The 21,344-nt window shown below is 37.2% G+C and overlaps 1 protein-coding gene across 6 annotated transcripts in view; it reads right to left on the reverse strand.

Moving 5' to 3' along the window:
• Nucleotides 1–11,077, reverse strand: part of ARHGEF28 (Rho guanine nucleotide exchange factor 28) — a 136,388-nt gene extending 125,311 nt beyond the window's left edge. For 2 of the 6 annotated variants that reach the window (XR_005553877.1, XM_039320728.1), the window contains exon 1: nt 10,807–11,077. Coding sequence is in view for 4 of the 6 variants with exons in the window: in XM_039320728.1 (XP_039176662.1) it covers nt 10,807–10,813 (7 nt within the window). In the remaining 2 variants the exon portion in view is untranslated. The remainder of the gene's footprint in view (nt 1–10,806) is intronic. The other 4 variants (XM_039320723.1, XM_039320722.1, XM_039320724.1 and 1 more) reach the window with 3 other exon arrangements.
• Between the last annotated feature and the right edge of the window lie 10,267 nt (nt 11,078–21,344).

The raw sequence follows: 21,344 nt of genomic DNA on the forward strand, positions 1-21,344 counted from the left end.
TCAAATGAAATTGGGTTTACATGGAAATTAAGTCAGGTTAGGTTTTATAGGAAACAAAGATGTATTTTCTTCCATTAGGATAGCCTGGGCAGCAATCTTGTTCTTATCACTTTGTGTGTGCCCAGGAGAAGTTGATGCATATGTATGAGTTAGGCTTTGAACAAAGAGAGATAAAGTACACAGATATTGACTTTGTTCTCCTTTTAAAAGCATAAGGTAAAGAAGGGTTAGGCAAGTTTAACAGATGAAGAATTGTTGTGGGCAGGATTTTGATGTAAAGCAATACAACTGATTCACTCACATAAGAAGAGTCTGGATTTGGGAGGGTGGGGGAACCTAATCATTTTCCCCAGTGGGATGTTGCTTTATGCAACTATGTAAAGCCTGTTTTGTGTCCATTGATTAGATACTGAAATTTAGTGATACAGGTGGAGTGGATTCTGGTGGCCACAAATTTCCATGGGCAGGGGGAGGTAACTTAAGAAATATTTTCATGTTTTTAGAATTAAGAAAGAGATTTTGGAGACAGAAAGGAAATTGAGGTATAAAACCAAGGAGCCAGAAGTTTATTTACAGACTGTGTGGATTGTAATACTGTACTGAGTAACTGGATAATTCATTTATTAAAGCTATATAAACAGTGAAAGGTTTTGTAATGTCCTTTTTTCAACAAATCCACAATGAACATTTCCGAAACCTCTGGTGAAATTACTCAGAATAAAACATATTGGAATGTAATGAATTGCAAAATATTCTCAACATATTGAGATATATATATATTGGAAATATAACTAAGAATCTGCCTTAAAGGAAGTCATCCTTGTGTTTTTTTAATTTTATTCAAGATGAATATTTTGCAAAGTCACTACACCTCTGTTTGGCACAGCCTGAAGTTTGTACCATGCAGTGTGCAATGAGTCAGGACTTCTTCTTCGGGATCTTGGATACATTACATTTTCTCCAATATAACAAAATGAACTTCTTTGGTTAAAATGTATTACTACTACAGAAGCTGTTTCAAGTGTTACCTTAATTACCTATAAAGATTCTCTTCTATGCATGCACTTTTCCTCTTTCTAAATAATTTATTTCACCATAAAGATTTTAATATGACAGTAGATCAAAGCTGAGATTATCTAGTTTATTTTCCACAAACAGATACTCCTTCTAACCAACATATCAAACAAGAAAGTATGCAATTTTTTTCTTGGTCTACATTCAGAAAAAATATTGGCTTCATTATATGCTTACTCATCATTTTTAAGATACAAGATAAAAGAAAGAAGTAGAAAAAGTTAATTAAAGGGCACTTAATCCCTTTGGTCCATAATTATTCTCAAATCAGATCAGATTCAGATGTTAGTCTCCCTTCTCCATAGTTTAATCTCAGTTATAAACATGGCAATGCCAGCTGCCTATAATAATTATCTGCAATCTGTATCCTACAGAAACAGATTATAAACATTAAGCCCTAGGAAGAAAGCAAGTACTACTTATATACCAAACATCTAACTACAAAAGAGTTCAAATTACTGTCTAGCTGCCTTTAGATTCTAGAAGTTCTAGTCTCAATCCAGGGAGTGCCACCTTGGAAAGGCTGCTATAATATCACTTTCTAGCTTGTGTTTTATTAAAACACTTTGCTCAAGATATGTCTCTACTCTTATGCTGCTTTTGTTTATACTTGGTGAAAGGCTCCAGCAAAAGTCCATAAAAGTAAAATAATTTTTAAGGCTGCTTGCTCCTGGCATTCAGATTTAAATAGCAATTCTTCTTGTCAAAAGGCAATTGTATTAGACTGCAGAAAATATGAAAGCAGGAGGTTATCTCAGAACACCTCCAGTAACTACAAAATGATCCTCAGCACACTAGATTTCAGATGATCTTATTCTCTTATATCCCAAAACCTTCTTTACAGTATTTCAGCCTGCTTCTTTAAACTGTTTCCAACAGATTCTATACAAAAGTAACTACAGCTTCCAACATCCCCCAAAATATGGTTGATTGTGCAGGATGTTGGCAATTTGAATTCAGAAGTACCGAAGTCACTTAACTATGCTTTTCAATGCCTGGCAGTGGTCTTCCAAATGTGAAGTAGACTTTTTTTCCAGTTACTTGCTACCTAAGCATTTTGTAAGGTGTCCACATTGTGCTCAACCACAAAGTAATAGTCCCTAACCAAAGCATATCTGTTTAATCCGTAAATCATTTAATGGCACTACAAACACTTCAACATGATTAGATGCTTGTCTGCCAAAACATATTCCAAACACATCATGGAGTGAAAAGATACATGAGTGCTATCCTTATATCACCCCAACAGGTATTATGCTGAACAATATCTCAAGCATTAAACACCCTAGGGATTATCCTCAGTCTTCCATGCAGAAGGATAGCCACAGCCATTGTTTTAGAAAATGCTCATTATTTCCTTTCAATAAGCCCTGGTAGAATCCCACATTAATGGTATTTCCTGAAACGGACGTGCAACAGGACACATAATTGATTCTCTTTGACTTCCTGCTCTTGTACAAGATCTTGTTAATATCATAAGCAGTAATGTTAGCCCAATTTGAGTAGATTGTGAATATGAACAAAAGCAAGCATCTTAAGATGGTCAACTGTCTGAGAGATGAGGCAAAACTCAAGATTTTTTTTCTTCTTCCTGGAGGCACTGGATTATGTTCATTGTGATGCAAACCTCTTTAGTGCATATAAAAAAAAATCCCCACAGCAAAAGCCTCCATTGAATTATCTTTGCTTGCCTGAAAGTGAAAAACAAAGGCATTGTGTAAACATGGTAAATTGTTTTAATAGAAAAAGGGATTTTGTTAACAATTGTTTTAGTTAGCATGCCTTTAAAATGAATCAGATTAAGCAGAGAACATAACATAATGCTGGCAAAGTGATGGTTGGGTACACAAATTAACTTTATTTTTTCTTCTCTCTATCAGAAAGATTCATGCTGCTATTGTCTGAACACACAGCAGCATTCAGCACCTGCCAACTACTTTGTAAGTCCAAAGATGGAAAAACAAATATTTAGTACCACACAACACAAATGGCTCAACATATTCAATATACAGTATTAAAGAATCCATGCAGTCAAAGAAAAACCTGAAATCTGTGCATTGACAAAATTCAATACACATAACTGATTAAGTAAAATGAAGAAGTAAAACTATTGCTTGTGACAAACAGGACACAAAACAACATTCAGTTAAGGCTAGGATCAAAAGAACTATTTCTATGGAATATTTCACCTTTTAAATTAGAACAATATGTTCTGTGTCACAGCCTGCTTTTTACAGTAGGCTTGATTTCATGTGTTGATTTTGCATGTGTTATGACCAGAAAATCTTTTTTGCAAGAATACCTCGGAACATTACAAAAATGAAGAGTGGAGGCAATATAATCTAGTGCTTTGTTTGTAACTATGCCTGCTTTTCCATGGGAAAAAAATTAAAATAAACTAGAAAAGTAAGGAGAATCGAGCAGGGCAGGAAGAAGTGGTGAGAAGGTAACTTCACCAACTTGCCTTCTTGTAAATATGGCTGGACATGCTCACCATGGCAACTCTTTTGTGAGAAAATCCCAAACATGCTTTCAAAATTTCAAATATACTCTTCAGTTTCATACCTATCTCAAGCCCAGATACATGTACATTTGCATTTTTTGCATTATTTTTCACATTATGTGGAACAATCATACTTTCTTACTGACTTGTCAAGCAGAAAGCTTAACCCAGATGCAGGGACTCTTCCAACAGTTTTGCTAAATTTTCAGAAGTTCCTCTAACCCAGTCAAACTGGCTCCCATTTACTGTATTTTCTGTTTGACACCTCTGAAGCTAATATGAAGCAACTTGCCTAAATAGATATAGTGCTGACAAATGTAGAGCTCTTCAGTCTTTTCAGAACCTATTTATACTCCAATCTAAAGCATAAGACCAATTGAATTTTTTAGCCTAATGTTTAATTCATTTCCTCTTCCTCAATAAATTAAATGTGAATCTGAATCATAATCTTACTCCAATCTAATCCACTTGTATAGCATAAACAGCACCCAAAAAACATGACTGAAGAGTAAACATTGAACAAATGAAAGCCTCAGAACCAAAATCAGGATGTAGAAGCATGATGTCCACAAACTTGTGGATCCAGATGTAAAACAGTGCAGGAACAATAAATGGTAATTTACCAACTCCGTAATTCTAATTATGGTCTAATGAAGTATGAGCATGTCAAAACTACAGGTAAGGAAAGAAGCAAGTAAACCATATTTATTTCTCTGGTTTGTACACAACAACATGAAGATTCTAAGTTGACCTGTTTGACACGGCAGTGACAGATTAATTTCTCTACTACTTGCATTTAAAGCTCCAATATCTCTCAACCCCTAATTATAAGGGCTAAAAATGGAGAACATATCGACTTATTTGCATTCAAAGGTTACAGCTAATCTTGACCCAAGCTCCTTTGCAGGCAAACAAACTTTGCAATTTGTACTACCTTTCTGCAACTTCTTTTTTGAAGCAGCATTACAGTAATAGTTGATTAAGAAGCTGGAAGATTCTACCTCTTTGTGGTTGGGATATACATATTAATTTAAAACGTCTCGCCTGATCCTATAGCAGTGCAACCTGTAGTCTTACAAGTTCCAGTCATCATTTTTATTGGCTTTCAAAGAAAGTTGTACATTTTGTTCTAAGTTTGGCTGCAGTTCTATATACTCTAGGCCAGGGGTAGGCAACCTTGACTCTTTTATGATTCGTGGACTTCAACTCCCAGAAATCCCAGAAATCCTGAGTCAGATTTCTGGGAGTTGAAGTCCACGAATCATAAAAGAGTCAAAGTTGCCTACCCCTGCTCTAGGCAATAGTTACACCTCTACTGTACTTCTACAAGGCATGCTTGGTGGGATGTCCCTAAAAGCCATATTGATATTCCACCTGCTGCAAAGAGGACACTGGTGCTCAAAGAACTAGGAAAAAAAACCATAATGACGAACCAATTAATGTTCACAAATGATGTTATTTATTGTTTTATTTTATTGAAAGTATTTCAATAGCACTTTTAATTTTAAAAAACATCATAATCAAAAGCGCTAATTAAAAACCAAAATAAAAAAGGAACAGACTAAAATGAAAAATAATATTCTAAAAATAAAAAATGTATATCGTTGAATTACTGCTGGGAAGAACAACATAGAAAGATGTATTTTTAGGAACTGTCTACAATATATCAATGGGGGGGGGGGGACCCAGCACATCACAGATCATTCTGTGATCATCCCATATAACCATTTTGTCTCAGAAAGGATGTCTTTCTGTTGATATCAACCAGCGTTCTGCCAGACACAGGATGGCGAGCGGCACCTGCAAAGCTGATGAAATTAAGGCACTTTTGGGGATTTGTTCATTTATATCCCACCTTTCATCCAGGAGCTGATGGAAGCATATACAGCTCTACCTTCTATTTTTCCCACAAGAAGTCTGTGGATAAATTGGACTTGGAGAAAATCCCCCAGAGTGTTTTCATAGCTAAGGGCAGAGCAGAACTTGGGTTTGCCAACTCTTCATCCAACATTTAACCACTACACCACATTGACTCTTCTACCTTAGCCTCACTTCCTTTTATATTAATTTGGCTTTGGCCTACCAGGTTGTTATGACTGCAAGTGCACATTATTCACATTTATACTTTTATAGACTTAACACACATTTAGAGATAATTGCCCTCCCCAAAACATTTATTAACTTATTCACTTAATTCGATTTTGGCACTGCCCAACTTTAGAACAACTCACACTCATGCTATCATGGGGAAGACTGATTGATCCAAGTGCTAGCTCAAATTGCTGGCCAAATGCTAATTCTAGAAGAGAAATGCAAAGTTCCTATGCACATGTGCACAGCATGCTCTCTCTATATATTTGCATTTACACACAGCTTTAAACTGGACTTCAGCTTCAGCTAAACAATGCCTTAAGCTAGGAATTTGTTTTCCTTCAAGTAGAAGGCTTTTTCTGTTGTGGACATCCTCCCAAAATAACAAAGCATGAGTCAATCTTATTTTATTTTAGACATGTGCTGGATGCATTCTTCTTTACCTTAGCATTCAACATTTTATGGATGCATTGCTTTATTACTCATCACAAGTATCCATAAATATCAATATTTTAATACAGATTAACATTTTGTTGCTTTGTATCTTTACAGTGATTTTTAATAGTGTAGAATAGCTTATAGATGTTCTGCAGGTACAGAACATTTTTTCCCCCTATATATTGTTATACTACAGAGTTTTTGTTATTTCACTAAATGTACTATCTGGAGACTCACAGCATAAGTGGGAATATCAAAATGTTTCAAACAAAGCAAATATATAGAAGACCATTCTCAGAAACATAATTCATGGCTGTCGCTCACAGATGGAGGAATTAAATCTCTACCTTATAGGTGGAATAGCAGACCAAATCCAACCGTTACCTCCACAGCTACTATGTCCAAAATTGTCAACTTTTTTATTTTTTTTATTAAATTTATATGCCACACATCTCACTATTGAAGTCATAATATGATATAGCGGTGAAAGTAAGACTGGGGAAAACTAGGCCCAGTCATAAGCACCTATAGATGCTGAGTGATTTCAGAGTAATTTAATTCTGCCCCATCTACCCTACACAGCTGCTTGGGGAGAAATTGCAGAAAAGACTACAAGGCATGCTATCTGAGTTCCTATGTAAATATAAGAAAGAAATAAAAGAAAAACCAATTTAGAATTTAAAAATTTTTTTAATCTAGTCTTGACTATACCAGTTATCACATCCTGTTAGCAATACATGGATTGAAACAATACTTTATTGTTCTAGCACAAGTTATTGTTGTTGTTGTTGTTATATTATTTTTTTATCAAAAGAAGTTCTAGGACAGTGATGGCGAACCTTTTAGAGACCAAGTGCCCAAAAACCGCCACGCCCCTGGCCCACTCCCACCCTACTCCGACCTCACCCCCGCTCGCCCTCAGGGCCATCCAAGGCCCGCCGCAGATCACCCAGGCGGCCCTGCAGCGCCATGGTGGCCATGCCCTTTGCCTGCGCCCTGTAGCAGCATCTGCTGCCCAGCTGCCATGTGCTTGGCTGCTCTGCTCCATGCGGACTGCACCTGGGGATGACTCTCCTCGGGGGGGGGGACTGCTGGTGAGGAGGGGGCTGTGGGGGGAGGCAGGGCTGGGGTGACGGTGTGTGTGCCCACAGAGAGGGTTTTGAGTGCCGCCTCTGGCACTCGTGCCATAGGTTTGCCACTACTGTTCTAGGATTTTGAGAGGGGGAAAAACTCTTTGTGAAACTAATCTATGATGTGAAAAGAGCAGAATATAATTTTATATATCCCTCCTCTCCCCAAGTCATGTTATATATTCCAGTTTTATCAACTTTAATCATTATTTTGATTGTCCATTTCTATAAGTTTTTCAAACCCTAAGGCTATTCTTTTAGGAACAGGGTAACCTAACTCATATACAACAGTGTAAATATCACTGCACTATGCATAGATATGTACACATATAAACATATTCACTTACAGCATTATATCACTATTTTAATTTCTAGTCTTTTTTCTAATATTTTTCCATATTGCTGGATCACTTTTCATCACAGAGATGATTGCTTTTAGTTAGCTTGGAACACAATCCTCAAACCTCTTTTATAGTAGTTACAGCCACTTTGTGTAATTATCATGCAAGCAGCATTTTGGGGGAATCCTATAGCCACATTTTATCATAATTACAACAGAAGATTATATAAAGCTCTTCTTAAAATATTCAAGTTTCTGCCTTCTGAAACTAAGTGTTTGAGGGAAATATTTTTGCTTCTAAAACTTTCACTAATTCATGTAGAAACTCAAGTTTAAATAGCATTTACAAGCCAAAAAAGAAAAGCACTCTTGGTCCACTTTGGGAGAAAAGGGAAAGACTTGATGAGCAAGTTATGCATTTAAAAGATCTTTTTACTGAGGAAATTCAATTTGTCTGTTTTCGTCCATCACCTTCACTGCCAAGTCCAGTGGCAGTAATTCCCATTTACACGTTAATATACTGTAACATCATCTTACCCTCAAAATGGCAAGGCTGAATGAACAGATGCCGAGATAATTTACATAGCATTTAAGTAATGAAGCTCTAAATCTATAGAATTTATGCAATAGTTTTATGCAGCCAATTCCTTTAAAAAGCATTCAGCCTTATTCTATCACTTCCTTTATTCTATCCAAGGGCTATCTTGTTCAGCTATTTTTACTTTGGTTACAAAATATCTCAAGATCAGTTATGAGTGGCAAATCCCAGTCTGTCTACCGGTTCTCTCAAATGTTCAACTATATGTAAGAATTTTTTATTTGATGTCTATTTGGTTAAAACTTATTTCATTGTATTTAATTGTTGTAAACCTTCCTGAAATCAGTTTATAGAAGAGGACAGGAAAATAAAGTTTTGTTTTCCTCAACAAGCATATAGACTTGCTAATAAAGGTTCACTGCTGTTCCTCTTACAGTATTTTTAAAACAAAGCCATTATTTTATTAATACAGCGTGAATATAACCTGAAGTAATGAACACTTTTTGCATTCCCTACACAGCACAAAATGCAACTCATAATATCTCCACCAGTTAATGAGTGCAAAATTCTACCTAGTTAGACAATTTCTTCCCTTCCAATTAAATGTGGAAGGACACTTATTTACTCATAAATCATTAATTTCAGCAGATGTAAAGAAAAAGGAGTCATACTCCTTCAAGTGAGCTACTTGCTGGACCTCACTATGAGAATACTCTAGAGCAACTTTTAACTGGAAAAAAAACAAGGCCACTTGGTCACTCACACAGAGTTGTATCAGTGATCTCCTTCTCTATGGAATTTCTATATTGTTTGCTTAATTCTTACATGATGTGGAAATGAAATTGCTGTATCCTCCAAACTGGCGCACAAGAGCAAATCCAAATGCAATATGAGGCTTCCTGAAAACAGGTGATTTTTCTGTGCTTCTCCATCAGGGCAATTAAATGATGCAACCACACATAATGCATAGGTGAAACAAAGCAAATGCTAATCAGCAAGGTGCAAGCCCATAGCAGTGACTCATATGGGGTTGCAGTAAGCCTTCTTCTGGGGAGCTGAAACACCTCTATATTTTTGAATCAAGATAATGGATCACTTACTCACACCTAATACAAAGAAGCAGCAATAGCAATCACCCTGCCAGACAAGATAAGAGAACTAACTACAACAAGGGATAAAATATACAGCTTCCTTTTAAGTTACTGTCTTTATTTTCTTTACAGCAAACAACAAAGTAATTTGAAGAATTATAAGCTTACATTGAAGGTCAGCCATGAGGATATGGCAAAAATGCTGCAGTTTAGAACTGTTTTACAGTATTTTGTTCATTTGTTGTATTTTTATACTGGCACACAATGCAAAATCTTTTATGTTAATATGTTAAGGTAACAAGAAAAGGTAATAAATTATGCTTAAAAATTATAAAATATATTTAACAAAATTAAACATTTGATTTTCCCCACAATCCTGGCTGACAAATTAAAACTGCATCCTACAGGGCTGAAGTCCTCATAATAAATGCCTTTAGAAATCAAGGAGGATGTGAAAAAAGGAATCAGTTCTGATTTTCTAACAAATATGGCACAATGCAGCAGAACGATAGAGAACTGGCTTACAATATATAGTTCCCTTTTGTCTTTTTAAAAAGTTTGCTTGTATTTTAACTGATTGCACTATAAAAATAATTGAAATCTACCTTGGTCCTTTTTTTTTAAGTCAGTGGTTTCTAAACGTGAACTGATTTTCAGGTATGCCTAAGGCAGATAGCATAAGTGAAACAGGCATGAATTTCACTGTGAAATCAAGTTTAACATGTTTTATGACACCAGTGCAGACAAGTCCTAAATCAGACCTATTCTACTATATTTCAATTAAGGAGCTGCTCTTGTGCTAAAGGTAGAAAATGGCTGCTGTAACACAAGCCTCTGAGTCACACAGAACTCCTTACTGGGAAATACAGAAAAGTAAACACTGTTGCCTGGTGTGGTTTAAATAATAACAATACCACATCTGCTTGAGATGGATAACTTTATGAGACCTGACTCTTATAGAAATTCATTTAAAACTTGAACTTGTACACAACTTTTCATTATGACAAAAATGGAAAAGTAATATTTTTCAGCCCACACAGAAAACCTGTTTGCAAATGCAAATCCCGCTAGCCTACAACAATACGGTTGGTCTAAACTTGATAAAAGAGCTTTGTTCCTTTGCCCCAGGTTTCCACGTTCAATATGGTACCCACTCTTAAGACCGCACGAAGTCAGAGCAGGCAACTAAGCCCCTTGTCTAACTGTGGGAAGACCCCCAAAGACGCCAGGTGAACCTTTTTAGAAGCGCTGTCTCACAATAGCCAGAATTGCACCTGCTGGATCAGTGTTATTCGAAGCACAGCAACTTTTACTAAAGAAAGGGGGAAGAAGGCAGCAAGGCGGAATCTGGATAAACCGTCCGTCCATCGGTAAAAAGAAAAAAAAGAAAAAAGAAAGAAAAAGAAAGAAAGAAAGAAAGAAAGAAAGAAAGAAAGAAAGAAAGAAAGAAAGAAAGAAAGAAAGAAAGAAAGAAAGAAAGAAAGAAAGAAAGAGCAGGAGTTTTCCTGTATCCCAACGATCCTCTCCCCCCCTCCCCCCAAAACACGTTTCCTAGCTCTCCGGGAAAGCGGACCCACATTTCCCCGCACCGACGACGTTACCTGTCATTCCCTCCACCGGGACAGTCCCGAAGTGGCCCCCGGTGAGGTGCCGGGGCCGCAGCACTTCGCCAGCCCCGCAAAAGCAGTAGCGCGCGCCCTCGGAGTCCCCGGCTTGCCTCACTCAGTCGCCGGCTGCTGCTCTCGCCACCTCGGGGGCTCCCGGGTGCCTGGCGGGGCGGAGCTTCCCACTCAGAGACTTGTTGCTACTGAGCGCAGGCAAAGCCGCCCCAAGCGGTGAAAAGGAGTGGCTGGGCAAGGCCGCTCCTTTGACGACTCGCCCGCTCGGTCTCTGGCGTGTGAAAGCCCTCGCTTCTCCACGGGGAGCCGGCGTTTCGTGGAGGCTTCGCCGGAGAAGGAGCGAGCGACCTCCAGCGGATCCTGGCGGGATATGAAGATGGCCAAACGCGGATCTGCTCCACCGGGAACCACCAGCGGTAGAGGTCGCGCTAGTCTAAGATTGTGGTAGAAAAGATGGGGGAAAGGCCTTATCCAGACGGAGGAAGCAACATCCAGAGCCTGATGCAGAAGGACTAGTTTATGTCGCGGGGATTGCATGAATTCAGTTCGCTAGACTGATTCAATAAGTGGGCTTGAGGGCTAGCATGTTATATAAAACGGCTAACTTGTAGTGGTCATATTTCTCGTTCAAAAAATAAAACGAATCAAATGTAGAAGTGTTACATGAGTAAGGAATTAGATTTGCACTCTATCAGGAAGACCCCAAGTTTTAAGTGCCTACTGTATCACAGGGACTGTACCACTATATCAAAAAAAGCTGCATTTGTTTTTTTCCCCATTCTTGACTTAGTGAACAAAAAAGAACTAAATTAAAGGATATCTCGGATGTAACAAGAAGAAAGGAAGTCAACAGCTGTAATTATAGCAATGAAAAGTGCCTTTTTTACCCTTTTTTTTTTAAAAAATACAGGTTTTGATAAATTATTTAATCAGAATTGCACAAGAATAAAGATACAAAAAGCAAAGTAGAGATGAAAGAACTACAAGTGGTTCTCGACTTAAGGCCACAATGGAGCCCAACATTTTCTGTTGCTAAGAGAGATATTTGTTAAGTGAGTTTTGCCCATTTTGCCACCTTTCTTCCCACAGTTGTTAAGTAAGTCACTGCAATTGTTAAGTTAGTAACATGGTTGTTAAGTGAATCTGACTTCCCCATTGAATTGTGAGGAGTTTACAAAAAGTCACGTGAATTCAGGACACTGCAACCATATAGGTCAGTTGCCAAAGGTCTGAATTTTGATCACATGACCATGGGGATGCTGCAATGCTTGTATGAAAAACAGTCATAATTTACTTTTTTCAGTGCCATTGTAAATTTGAATGGTCACTAAATGAATTGTTGTAAGTTGAAGACTATCTGTACTCAAAAACTAGTAAACTAGTTTCAAGGCTTTAGGACAAGGTTCGGAATAAATTAGTCTTTTAACTGTAGTATGCAGCTTTAAAGCTTCTGCATCAGCCACCAAGTATTTGTCTTGAATTTTCTATACACCTACTTCAGTTAATCTGTTATACAAAACTGCCCTGGACCTGTTACACAAAATAGGGGAAAAGGACATGCCAAGAAAGAATCTGAAAAAATCTGACTTGGCTCCATATCTTCTAAATACTCAATAACATGCTTAGGACAGAAAGATATTTATATTTTAGGAAGGGTGGGAGAGAAAGTCACAATGTCATATCATTATGCAGATAATAAATTGGAAGTATAAATACAAAAATTCCCCAATTGAAGTTAAATTCTCTAATATTAGAAGATTATCAAGTCTGTGGAGTCCTTGGTGCTCTCTGAGCTTGGTTGTTTTCTTGCCTCTTAGTGCTCGAAACAGTGTTCAAACCAAAAGAGTAACTCCTAAATAATTTCTGAATTCTTCTGTTGACTCAGGCAGATACTGCTGCCAAATAATTCCAAAGCAACATAATATGCAAAAATAGTTCTTTCTTGTGATTCCATCTAAACACAGATTGCCTAATATGAAAAACTGTTCATGGTAAATAAAGCTTTATGACAATTCTAGTGTATCACTTATACGAGATTTCTATAACGGATAACATATTTTGACAAAATACTGTTTGGATCCCCTCTCCAAATTGGCTTTCAAAATAATTTATGAATTAAGAGACTTATTAGACTTTTTACTATTAAACCACTTAGTCACAACAGTGTGTTTAAAGATCTTCATTACGAAAATGCCTGCCTAGGCTGCTTACTATTGATTTAGCAATTCTAATCAGAGCTGCTAATGAAATAATATAAATTAGACTTGGAAGGAGATTCAAGTTAGGCAAACCTAGCAGAAATTGTGTGACACCCTAAACAATTCATTACATATATATTTTATACAAAGACACAATAACAGAGTTTAAAGGTATCTTGGAGGTCTTCTAGTCCCATCCCCTGCCCAAGCAGGAAGCCCTCTACATTTCAGACAAATGGTTGTCCAGTCTCTTCTTAAAAACTTCCAGTGACGGAGTACCCACAACTTCTGAAGGCAAGTTGTTCCACTGTCAGGAAATTTCTCCTTAGTTCTAGGTTGGTTCTCTCCTTGATTAATCTCCATCTGTTGTTTCTTGTTCTGCCTTCAGTTGCTATGGAGAACAAATTGATCCCCTTTTCTTTATGGCAACCCCTTAGATATTGGAACACTGCTGTCATGTCATCCCTAGTCCTTCTTTTCATTAAACTACTTAATTCCTGCAACTTTTTATATATTTTAGCCTCCAGTCCATAATGGCTAAAATGCTAAGGTGACCAACTTTCCTCCTTTAGGGAGGACAGTCCTTCTTTTGTGAGTTCTGTCCTCCTACATGTCCTCCTTTTTGATATTTGAAGACTAATCTGCAGGGCTTTTTTTTTCTCATAGAACGCTCAGAATGGCGTTCCGGCACCTTTTTTTGATGTTTTTTTTCCCAACTTTTGCATGAGCTGTGCTACTTCCCCTATTGGCTTTTGAAAGCCAATAGGAATTGCTGCTGAGCGCGCCAAAACATCCGGCCGGTAAACTTGGCACATGTAAGTTGTCTGCAGCGAAGGTGAACTGGCAGAAACTTTGCACACCTCCCTGCTACCCAACTACGCCATTTCCTAGTTAGTTCCGAAGATACCTGGAGGAGACTGGAGCGGTAAGTTTCTCTTGATCTTCGGCTCTGCTAGGGCAATAATGGCTGCGGGCACAAGAGGCAGGGGCAGTGGGGGTGCTGTGGGCAGGGGTGTGAGGGGCGACAGCGGCCAGCTGCCCCCGTGCTGTGGGAGCCGTGGGGCCCTCCCTACATGGCGCTGCGCAGGGTGGGCGGTGGTGCTGGCGGGGCGGCAGGGTGTGTCGACGGCAGGCTGCCCCCCCGGAGCTGGTGCAGCTGGTGCTTTGGGAGCCATGGGGCCCACTCTACATGGGGCAGCGGTGCTGGCAGGGTGGCTGTGGGCAGGGGCGCAGCGGGCGGTTGACCTTCCATGGGCCGGGCCAGCTTTTATGATATTTTTTCTTCAATTTATTTGTGTCCTCCTTTTCATTGTAAAAAAGTTGGTCACCTTAAAAATGCTCCATGTGTTTTAGCCTCCAGTCCATAAGAGAATGATAACTCTAAACTGGCAGCTAAATATACTCTTGGCTGCAGTAAGAAAAACACATTATTTCTTTTTAGTTTAACTGAATAGTTTTATAATTTGATTTACTGCTGAGATGGGCACTCAAGGCATTAATAAGTTGGAACCATACTATTGGAAGAAGCAACTTAGATCATCAAATCCAACTCTTCATTCAGTGCAGAAGTTAAAATTAAAGCATCTCAAAAGGATGGTTGTTTAACCCCTGCCTAAGCAGACCCTGAAAGAAAATGTAGCATCTCTCTCTGGCTAATTAGTTCTACTGTTGAAATGATACGACATTTTTTCTGAAATTAAAAATCTGAATAGATTAATTGGCTGAAAGTTACAAAATGAAATGTAGCAGAAACGTGCTGTGATCACTTCTTAGGAAACAAAAATCAAATCAGAGGTAGAGGGTGAGGGAACCTGCCTTGGTAATAATACCTGCACAGAATATCATGGAATAGTAGTATATTGCAAAGTGAATATGGGTCAATAGTATATGTAGCTTCACAAAAGACAAATGCAATTTCTGGCTGCATCTATAGGAGTATAATTTCCAAATCAAAGGAAGTTATTGTTCCTTTTTATTCTGTTTTGGTCAGATCTCACCTTGATTACTGTGCTCAGTTCTGAATATTATAGAAACACAGAAAACCGATGGCAGAAAAAGACCTAATGATCCATCGAATCTGCCTTTTGAGATTTTTTTTATTTAATTTTGTAAAATGTGTTTATCCAAAGCATGTCTGTAAAATGTTCCATTCATAAAGCTGTATCACCAGTGCTATTTGAAAATGTAATGGGCGGTCCTTCCACTTATTGGCTAAGGCAGGGGTGTCAAACTGCTGGCCCGCGGGCTGGATGCATCAAAGTGAAACTGCGCCCACCCCATTGCCGGCAATGACAAAAAAGTTGTGATACGTCGTGACACATCATGTGACGTTGCAAGTTTGACACCCCTGGGGTAAGGCATTACCAAACATCAATGTAATAAACTTGATTTGAGCTTTATGAGTCAAATCAAAATCTCTCTCCAATTGGATGAGGAATGCAGAGTACAACTGTGAGCATGCTAGGTATTCCTTTATTGTCATGCCACCTAGTACAAATTAGGAAATATAATGCAAAATATTGACAAGTATGTGCTGCTACTAAAATTAATTAATAATTTAAAACCTGGCCAAAGAGATATGTAAAAGAAATACGCCAAAGATATATATTGCAATATTTGTGTGAAGGTTAATTTCATGTAAAACAATTAGTGACATAGCTAAATCACTGATAGCAAAAACATTGTGAATACTGTACATTGTTAACTGAGTTGGTCTGGAGTCAGATGGTGCCAAAATCAAATAAATAGATTAAATAGTAATAAATACTGAGATGAAGAATGTTGTTCTTGAAAGAATGTGGAAGGATTTTTTTTAGCATAGAACAACAGAATTTACAGAGCAATGGAGAAGTTAAATGTTATCAGCTGTAGCCTTGAAACAAGATTACAGGGTTTTTTTTCCCCAGTACGGATATTAATTAACTTCCTAGTCTCCCCAAAAAAGTTCACAACAGATTTTCCAAAAATTCTATTTCTTTTCTTGAGTTAAGTGGCATTGAGCATGCAACTTATTAGACCCTTGAGCAGTTCGATTGTCTGTTCAAACTTTCATCTGTATTAAAGGATAAATTATTAAAACTTTCCTGGATTAAAAAAAAACTATGCAATAGGAATCACTATCACAATAGCCTCATTTCCTCGCCTGATGCTTTGAGAAACAATAAGAGAATTTGACCTTTATTTCCACGTACTTAAAATCAAATAGGTTATTCGCTTTCTCCTCTATCACCTAAGACCCATTTCATGCGCTGACAAACTTCACCACCTTCAACTATAAATGGCACTGTCACAAAACTCAAAAGTTTCCTATTTCTCCCCTTCTTCTTATTTTATAATCTGGTCCCTCCATTAGGCAAATGGCAGAATACTAAAATGGCAGCTAGCAAAACTTCTCACTTGCTTTTTTTTCTTCATGTTATTCCTTTTTACAATAAACGTGTTTAAAAATCTGACCACTGCTGATTTAAACAAATGGGGAGAATGGTAGCAAGAAATAATAATAATTCTTGGCATTTGGCAGGTAGAACAAAAACTGTAAAGAGGATGAACAAGACAGGAGTTTATACCAGTTTATATCGCAGCTCTGGAGAAAACACTGCAGAACCATCTTGGAAGCCAGGAATGATGGCTTTCTAAGCCCCCAAAACTGGGGCAACAAGAAAGATACCAATCTCAAAACAATTAAGCATGCTGCTCTTATTTATTTATTTATGTTTACATCATTTAAATGTTGCAATCGTTTAGAAAAAAGGCATTTTCTAACAAGCTGTTAGCAAAGCATGTAACACATACAATGGATATAAAAAGTCTACATACCCCCATTAAAATGACAGGCTTTTGAGATATAAAAAAATCAGACCAAGATAAAGCACTTCATAATGTTTTCCACCTTTAATATAACATATATTAGGAATTTACTTTCATCATGACTATGATCTACAGCAGTGGTTCTCAACCTGTGGGTCAGGACCCCATTTGGGGTCGAACGACCATTTCACGGGGGTCGCCAAACAACACAGTCCGCCATTTTTTTCCCCTTTTCCTTAGCTGTGCTACTCCCTTTTATTCTATTGGCTTTTGAAAGCCAATAGAATAGACTCTCTTGAATAGAGTCTAATTCTATTGGCTTTCAAAGCCAATAGGAATTGTCCAGGCTGTCTCTGCCCTGCTGAGCCCGCCAAAAGTCCCATTCTGCAAACGGTGCTGCACCAGTTGAGTAGTCCTTGACTTACGACCGGTTGAGTGGTCCTCGACTTACGACCGGTTGGGGGTCGCAGCATTAAAAAGATTGAGAACCACTGATCTAAAGCAAATCAATAAAGGAATGACTTCACCAGAAAATCAAAGTTTTAGAATGGCTCAGCCATAGCCCAGACCTGAATTCAATTGAAAATCTGTGGAGTGACCTAAAGAGTGCACAGGAGACTCTCTCACAGTTTGACATATTTGGATCACTTTGGCAAGGAAGAGTGGGCAAAGATTCCCAAGGCAAAATGTGTCATGCTGATAGCTTCTTACACCAAAAGACTGGATGCTGTCATAAAATCAAAAGGTGCTTCAATGAAATATTAGTTTAAGCTATACACACTTGTGCATATTATTGTACTTTTTATTGTTATTTTTAGCCCTAAAAGATTTTATTTTGTTTTTCAATTTAACTATATATCTTATGTCTTATCGTAATAATGGAAAAATTCTGAAGTGCTTTATCTTTGATTTTTTACATTTCAAAAACCTAGTATTTTAACAGCATAGACTTTTTATATTCAGTGTATATGAAGATTGCTTTCAAGAAGGTAACGGGGAGCAAATCTTAAATTATACACCCTTTTAGATTAGTTGAGCCATTATTTATATAACTTTAGCTTATTAAAGGTATCATAAAGAAGGGTGAAGGAATAGCAGATCTCACTCAAAAGTAATTCAGTCACCAGTCCTTGGACTATAGTAAAACACATTAATCAATTGCATTTAAATAAGTCAGTATGAATACCACCAAAGTTAAACATAGATGTCTGTTTAAAATACCGGAAATAGTGGGATGAGTTTGTTAAGAAATAAGGCTCTTGTAACATTTTTTTGGTCAGTTTCTAGTTTCAAGGTATTCAGTGTCCTGTTTTTGTCAGGTGGACTCTCTGTCCACCAACAATATTGTCTCATGAGGAAAGCAATAAACCTTATGAGTCATAATATTTGTTCAACAACTAAAAATATTTCAGCAAAATATATATAACTTCTCCAAACAGCTACTCAGAGCAAGAAAGTGTACAGTAAATTACAAAACTTTTGTTTGCTTATTTCATTCCGAAGCTGCAGCACTGGGCCAGTCAGCGTTCCCAGTGACCCTGGAGGAATCTTGTATTTCTTATCTTTCACTGAAACTGTGTGGGTTGTGTTTCATGACCATGTCTGTGTGACTCTGCAATGCAGGGGGAGAAGAGGAAAAAAAGAAAAAGACTAACCAATCTCCTGACATTTCTTTTCATATTTTAATGCAAGGGAAGATTTTGTGAGTTAATATTGAATAAATTCAACATTCAATAAATTCAATAAAAATAAATATCGTGAGGTTGCTGTTGGGCTGTAACAGGATAGAATCAAACACAAACTGATCTTAAAATGGAATTTATCACTGCAGTAGCTGTCATCAGGTTACTGGCAGCAGAAAGCAACACTGCATACTTACCGGTAGCTGTGAATATTCTGTTACAGCAGAATTCTTGTCTACAAGGGTATAAACTTCATTTTTTCCATTTACAAGGATGGTAGCAAATAAGCAAAATTCTTCGGACATGGTTGTTCATTGAGCTGTATTATATTTGGCCCTTTATCCTTATCAAATTATGTACTGACCACTGCATCTATATAAATGTACCTCTGTATTACCTGTTGAAGATTGTGTTTTGTTTTTTGTTAATTTAAAATATAGCACATCTTAAAGTGTTTTGAGTAGAATTACTAGGTCACCACATACAGAATAGCTTAATCTGAATAATAAACTGGTACATAATAAATATTTTGGACAACAGTTCTCATTAGTCAGAGCCATTATGACCAACACCTCTGCAAATGATCAGGTTGATGAAAGATGGTCTGCAATTTTAGAATTTTAGAAATTCAATTAACAGATACTCAGCATTCTGACCTAGTAAGTATTCTTATTTACTAAACAAGTATCTCCAGCCCTATAATTCTAAAGTTACTAATTTGAAGCGCAGTATAAGACTGGGTCCCCTCAAATCCGGCTGGGCTGTCTCATTATGGTGGTGCTATGTTCCTGGAAAGGACGAACAAAGGATGCTGAGATCATATAATCTCCACAGGGTCACCTTAGGCATTAAGGTCTCCTCAGCAGGCACCTATATTGGGCAAGAATGATATAAAAAGATCTTTGAGGCAGATGATTACTTTAATGTCAATGGCAAAAGCCTAATTTCATACCGCATGGGAGACGTCAATGGTAAACCATTCTGGTACAAGTAATCCTCAACGTACGACCACAATTGACCCCAGAATTTCAGTTTCTAAGTGAGACATTTGTTAAGTGAGTTTTGCCCTATTTTATGACCTTTCTTGCCACAGTTGTTAAGTGAATCAATGCGGTCGATTAGTAACATGTTAAGTGAATTTGGCTTCCCTATTGACTTTGCTTGTCAAGTCACAAAAGATTACATGACATTGGGACAGAACAGTGGTCATAACTATGAACTAGTTGCCAAGTATCTGAATTTTGATCACATGATCATGATATGCTGCAAAGGTCGTAACTGGGAAAAACAGTCATAAGTCACATTTTTCAGTGCCGTTGTAACTTCAAAAGGTCACTAAATGAATGGTTGTAAATAGAGGACTACCTATAATTTTATCAAGAGTGATAAGTAGTCAATATAAAGTAACTGATGACATAATGCTGAACCTGTCATGTCAGAAGGTACCCAACATGATATTGAGGAATTGCTGATGATATTTAAGATTACCAATAATGATTTAGGAATGACTGGTGTATAACACAACTACTTGCTGATGTTGCCTTAACTGAAAAATAAAATCTGAAGATAGTTAGATAGAATTAGAGTAGGTAGACTGTAAAAAGTGAAATGAAATGAAACCATAAAAGATTACATAAATTGAGCCCATGTTGACATATCAGGCATAAGTGAATGAAATGCACCACTGAATATGTGCAGTCAGAATATTATACTGTTTCCTATTCAAAGCTCAAAGAAGAAATTGCTTTCATAATCAAGGAAGTTAAAGATACAGCAAGAACAGTATTTGAATACAATACAATAGTGAATATAAATTAGACTTCACGGATTATCCAAGTTTGTGTTCCAACCACTTGTATTGCGATGCAGAATTAGAAGAACTTTATGAATTTTATAATCGTATTTAATCTGAAATAGAGCATACAAGCAAGATGTGGTTAGAGATTGCTCAACCAATTTCTATAGTATGATCTTGAACACATACCACCATTTTCAAGGGGAACATCAAGAACTGCAGTAAAGTCTTTAACCTTACTGATAGGGAAACAAAACAAACCCTCTGCAATGAATCAAATATATTGTTATGAGTGAATTTGAAAGAGACTGTCAAAGACAAAAAGAAAAAAAAACAGAAGAAAGCAAACTGAATGTCATAACAATTGGTTGAAATTGCTAAGAAAAGTCAAAGCCAAGGAAGACAAACATCTCCAGAAGAAACTTAACAAAATTTCAGAGAGCTGTTAAAAGAGACAAGTAGTAGTATAATATCTGTAAACACCAAAGAATATCAAGGCAACCTTTCCAAAAGATCTCTGAGCCCATAAAAATGTTCCAACCTCAATCTCTTTACTAAACGATGCCAATGAACATATTTATTTGATGTTCTTTGAATCAATCCTATTAAAATTATGTACAGTAGGATCCCTTGGAAGATATACCTTAGTAAGATCCTCTACCATTAGAAGATAAAGTTAAATAATTTCTGTCATTACTATATCAAAAAGCTACAGGAATAGATGGAATATGTCCAGAAATCTGTCAAACAACAAAAGAAAAATTTGTAAAGGTTCTAACCAAACTATGCTAATGAAGCTAGAGAATGATGCATTAGTCAGTAGTTTGAGAGACAATATCCAATATCATACCAATAAAAAAAGAGTTAACAGAATATGCAAACCGTTGCACAATATCCTTAAATTACAATGATAGGCAAATAATATTTAGGATCATCTAACACAAATTAGAGCCCTACATGGAAAAGGAGATGCTAAATTTTCAAGATGGCTTTAGAAAAGCTGGAGAATAAGAAACATTATACTGAAATATACTGGAT

This window comes from Crotalus tigris, unplaced genomic scaffold (assembly GCF_016545835.1).
Source record: "Crotalus tigris isolate CLP2741 ecotype Arizona unplaced genomic scaffold, ASM1654583v1 scf7180000023687.2574627, whole genome shotgun sequence".
NCBI lineage: Eukaryota > Metazoa > Chordata > Lepidosauria > Squamata > Viperidae > Crotalus > Crotalus tigris.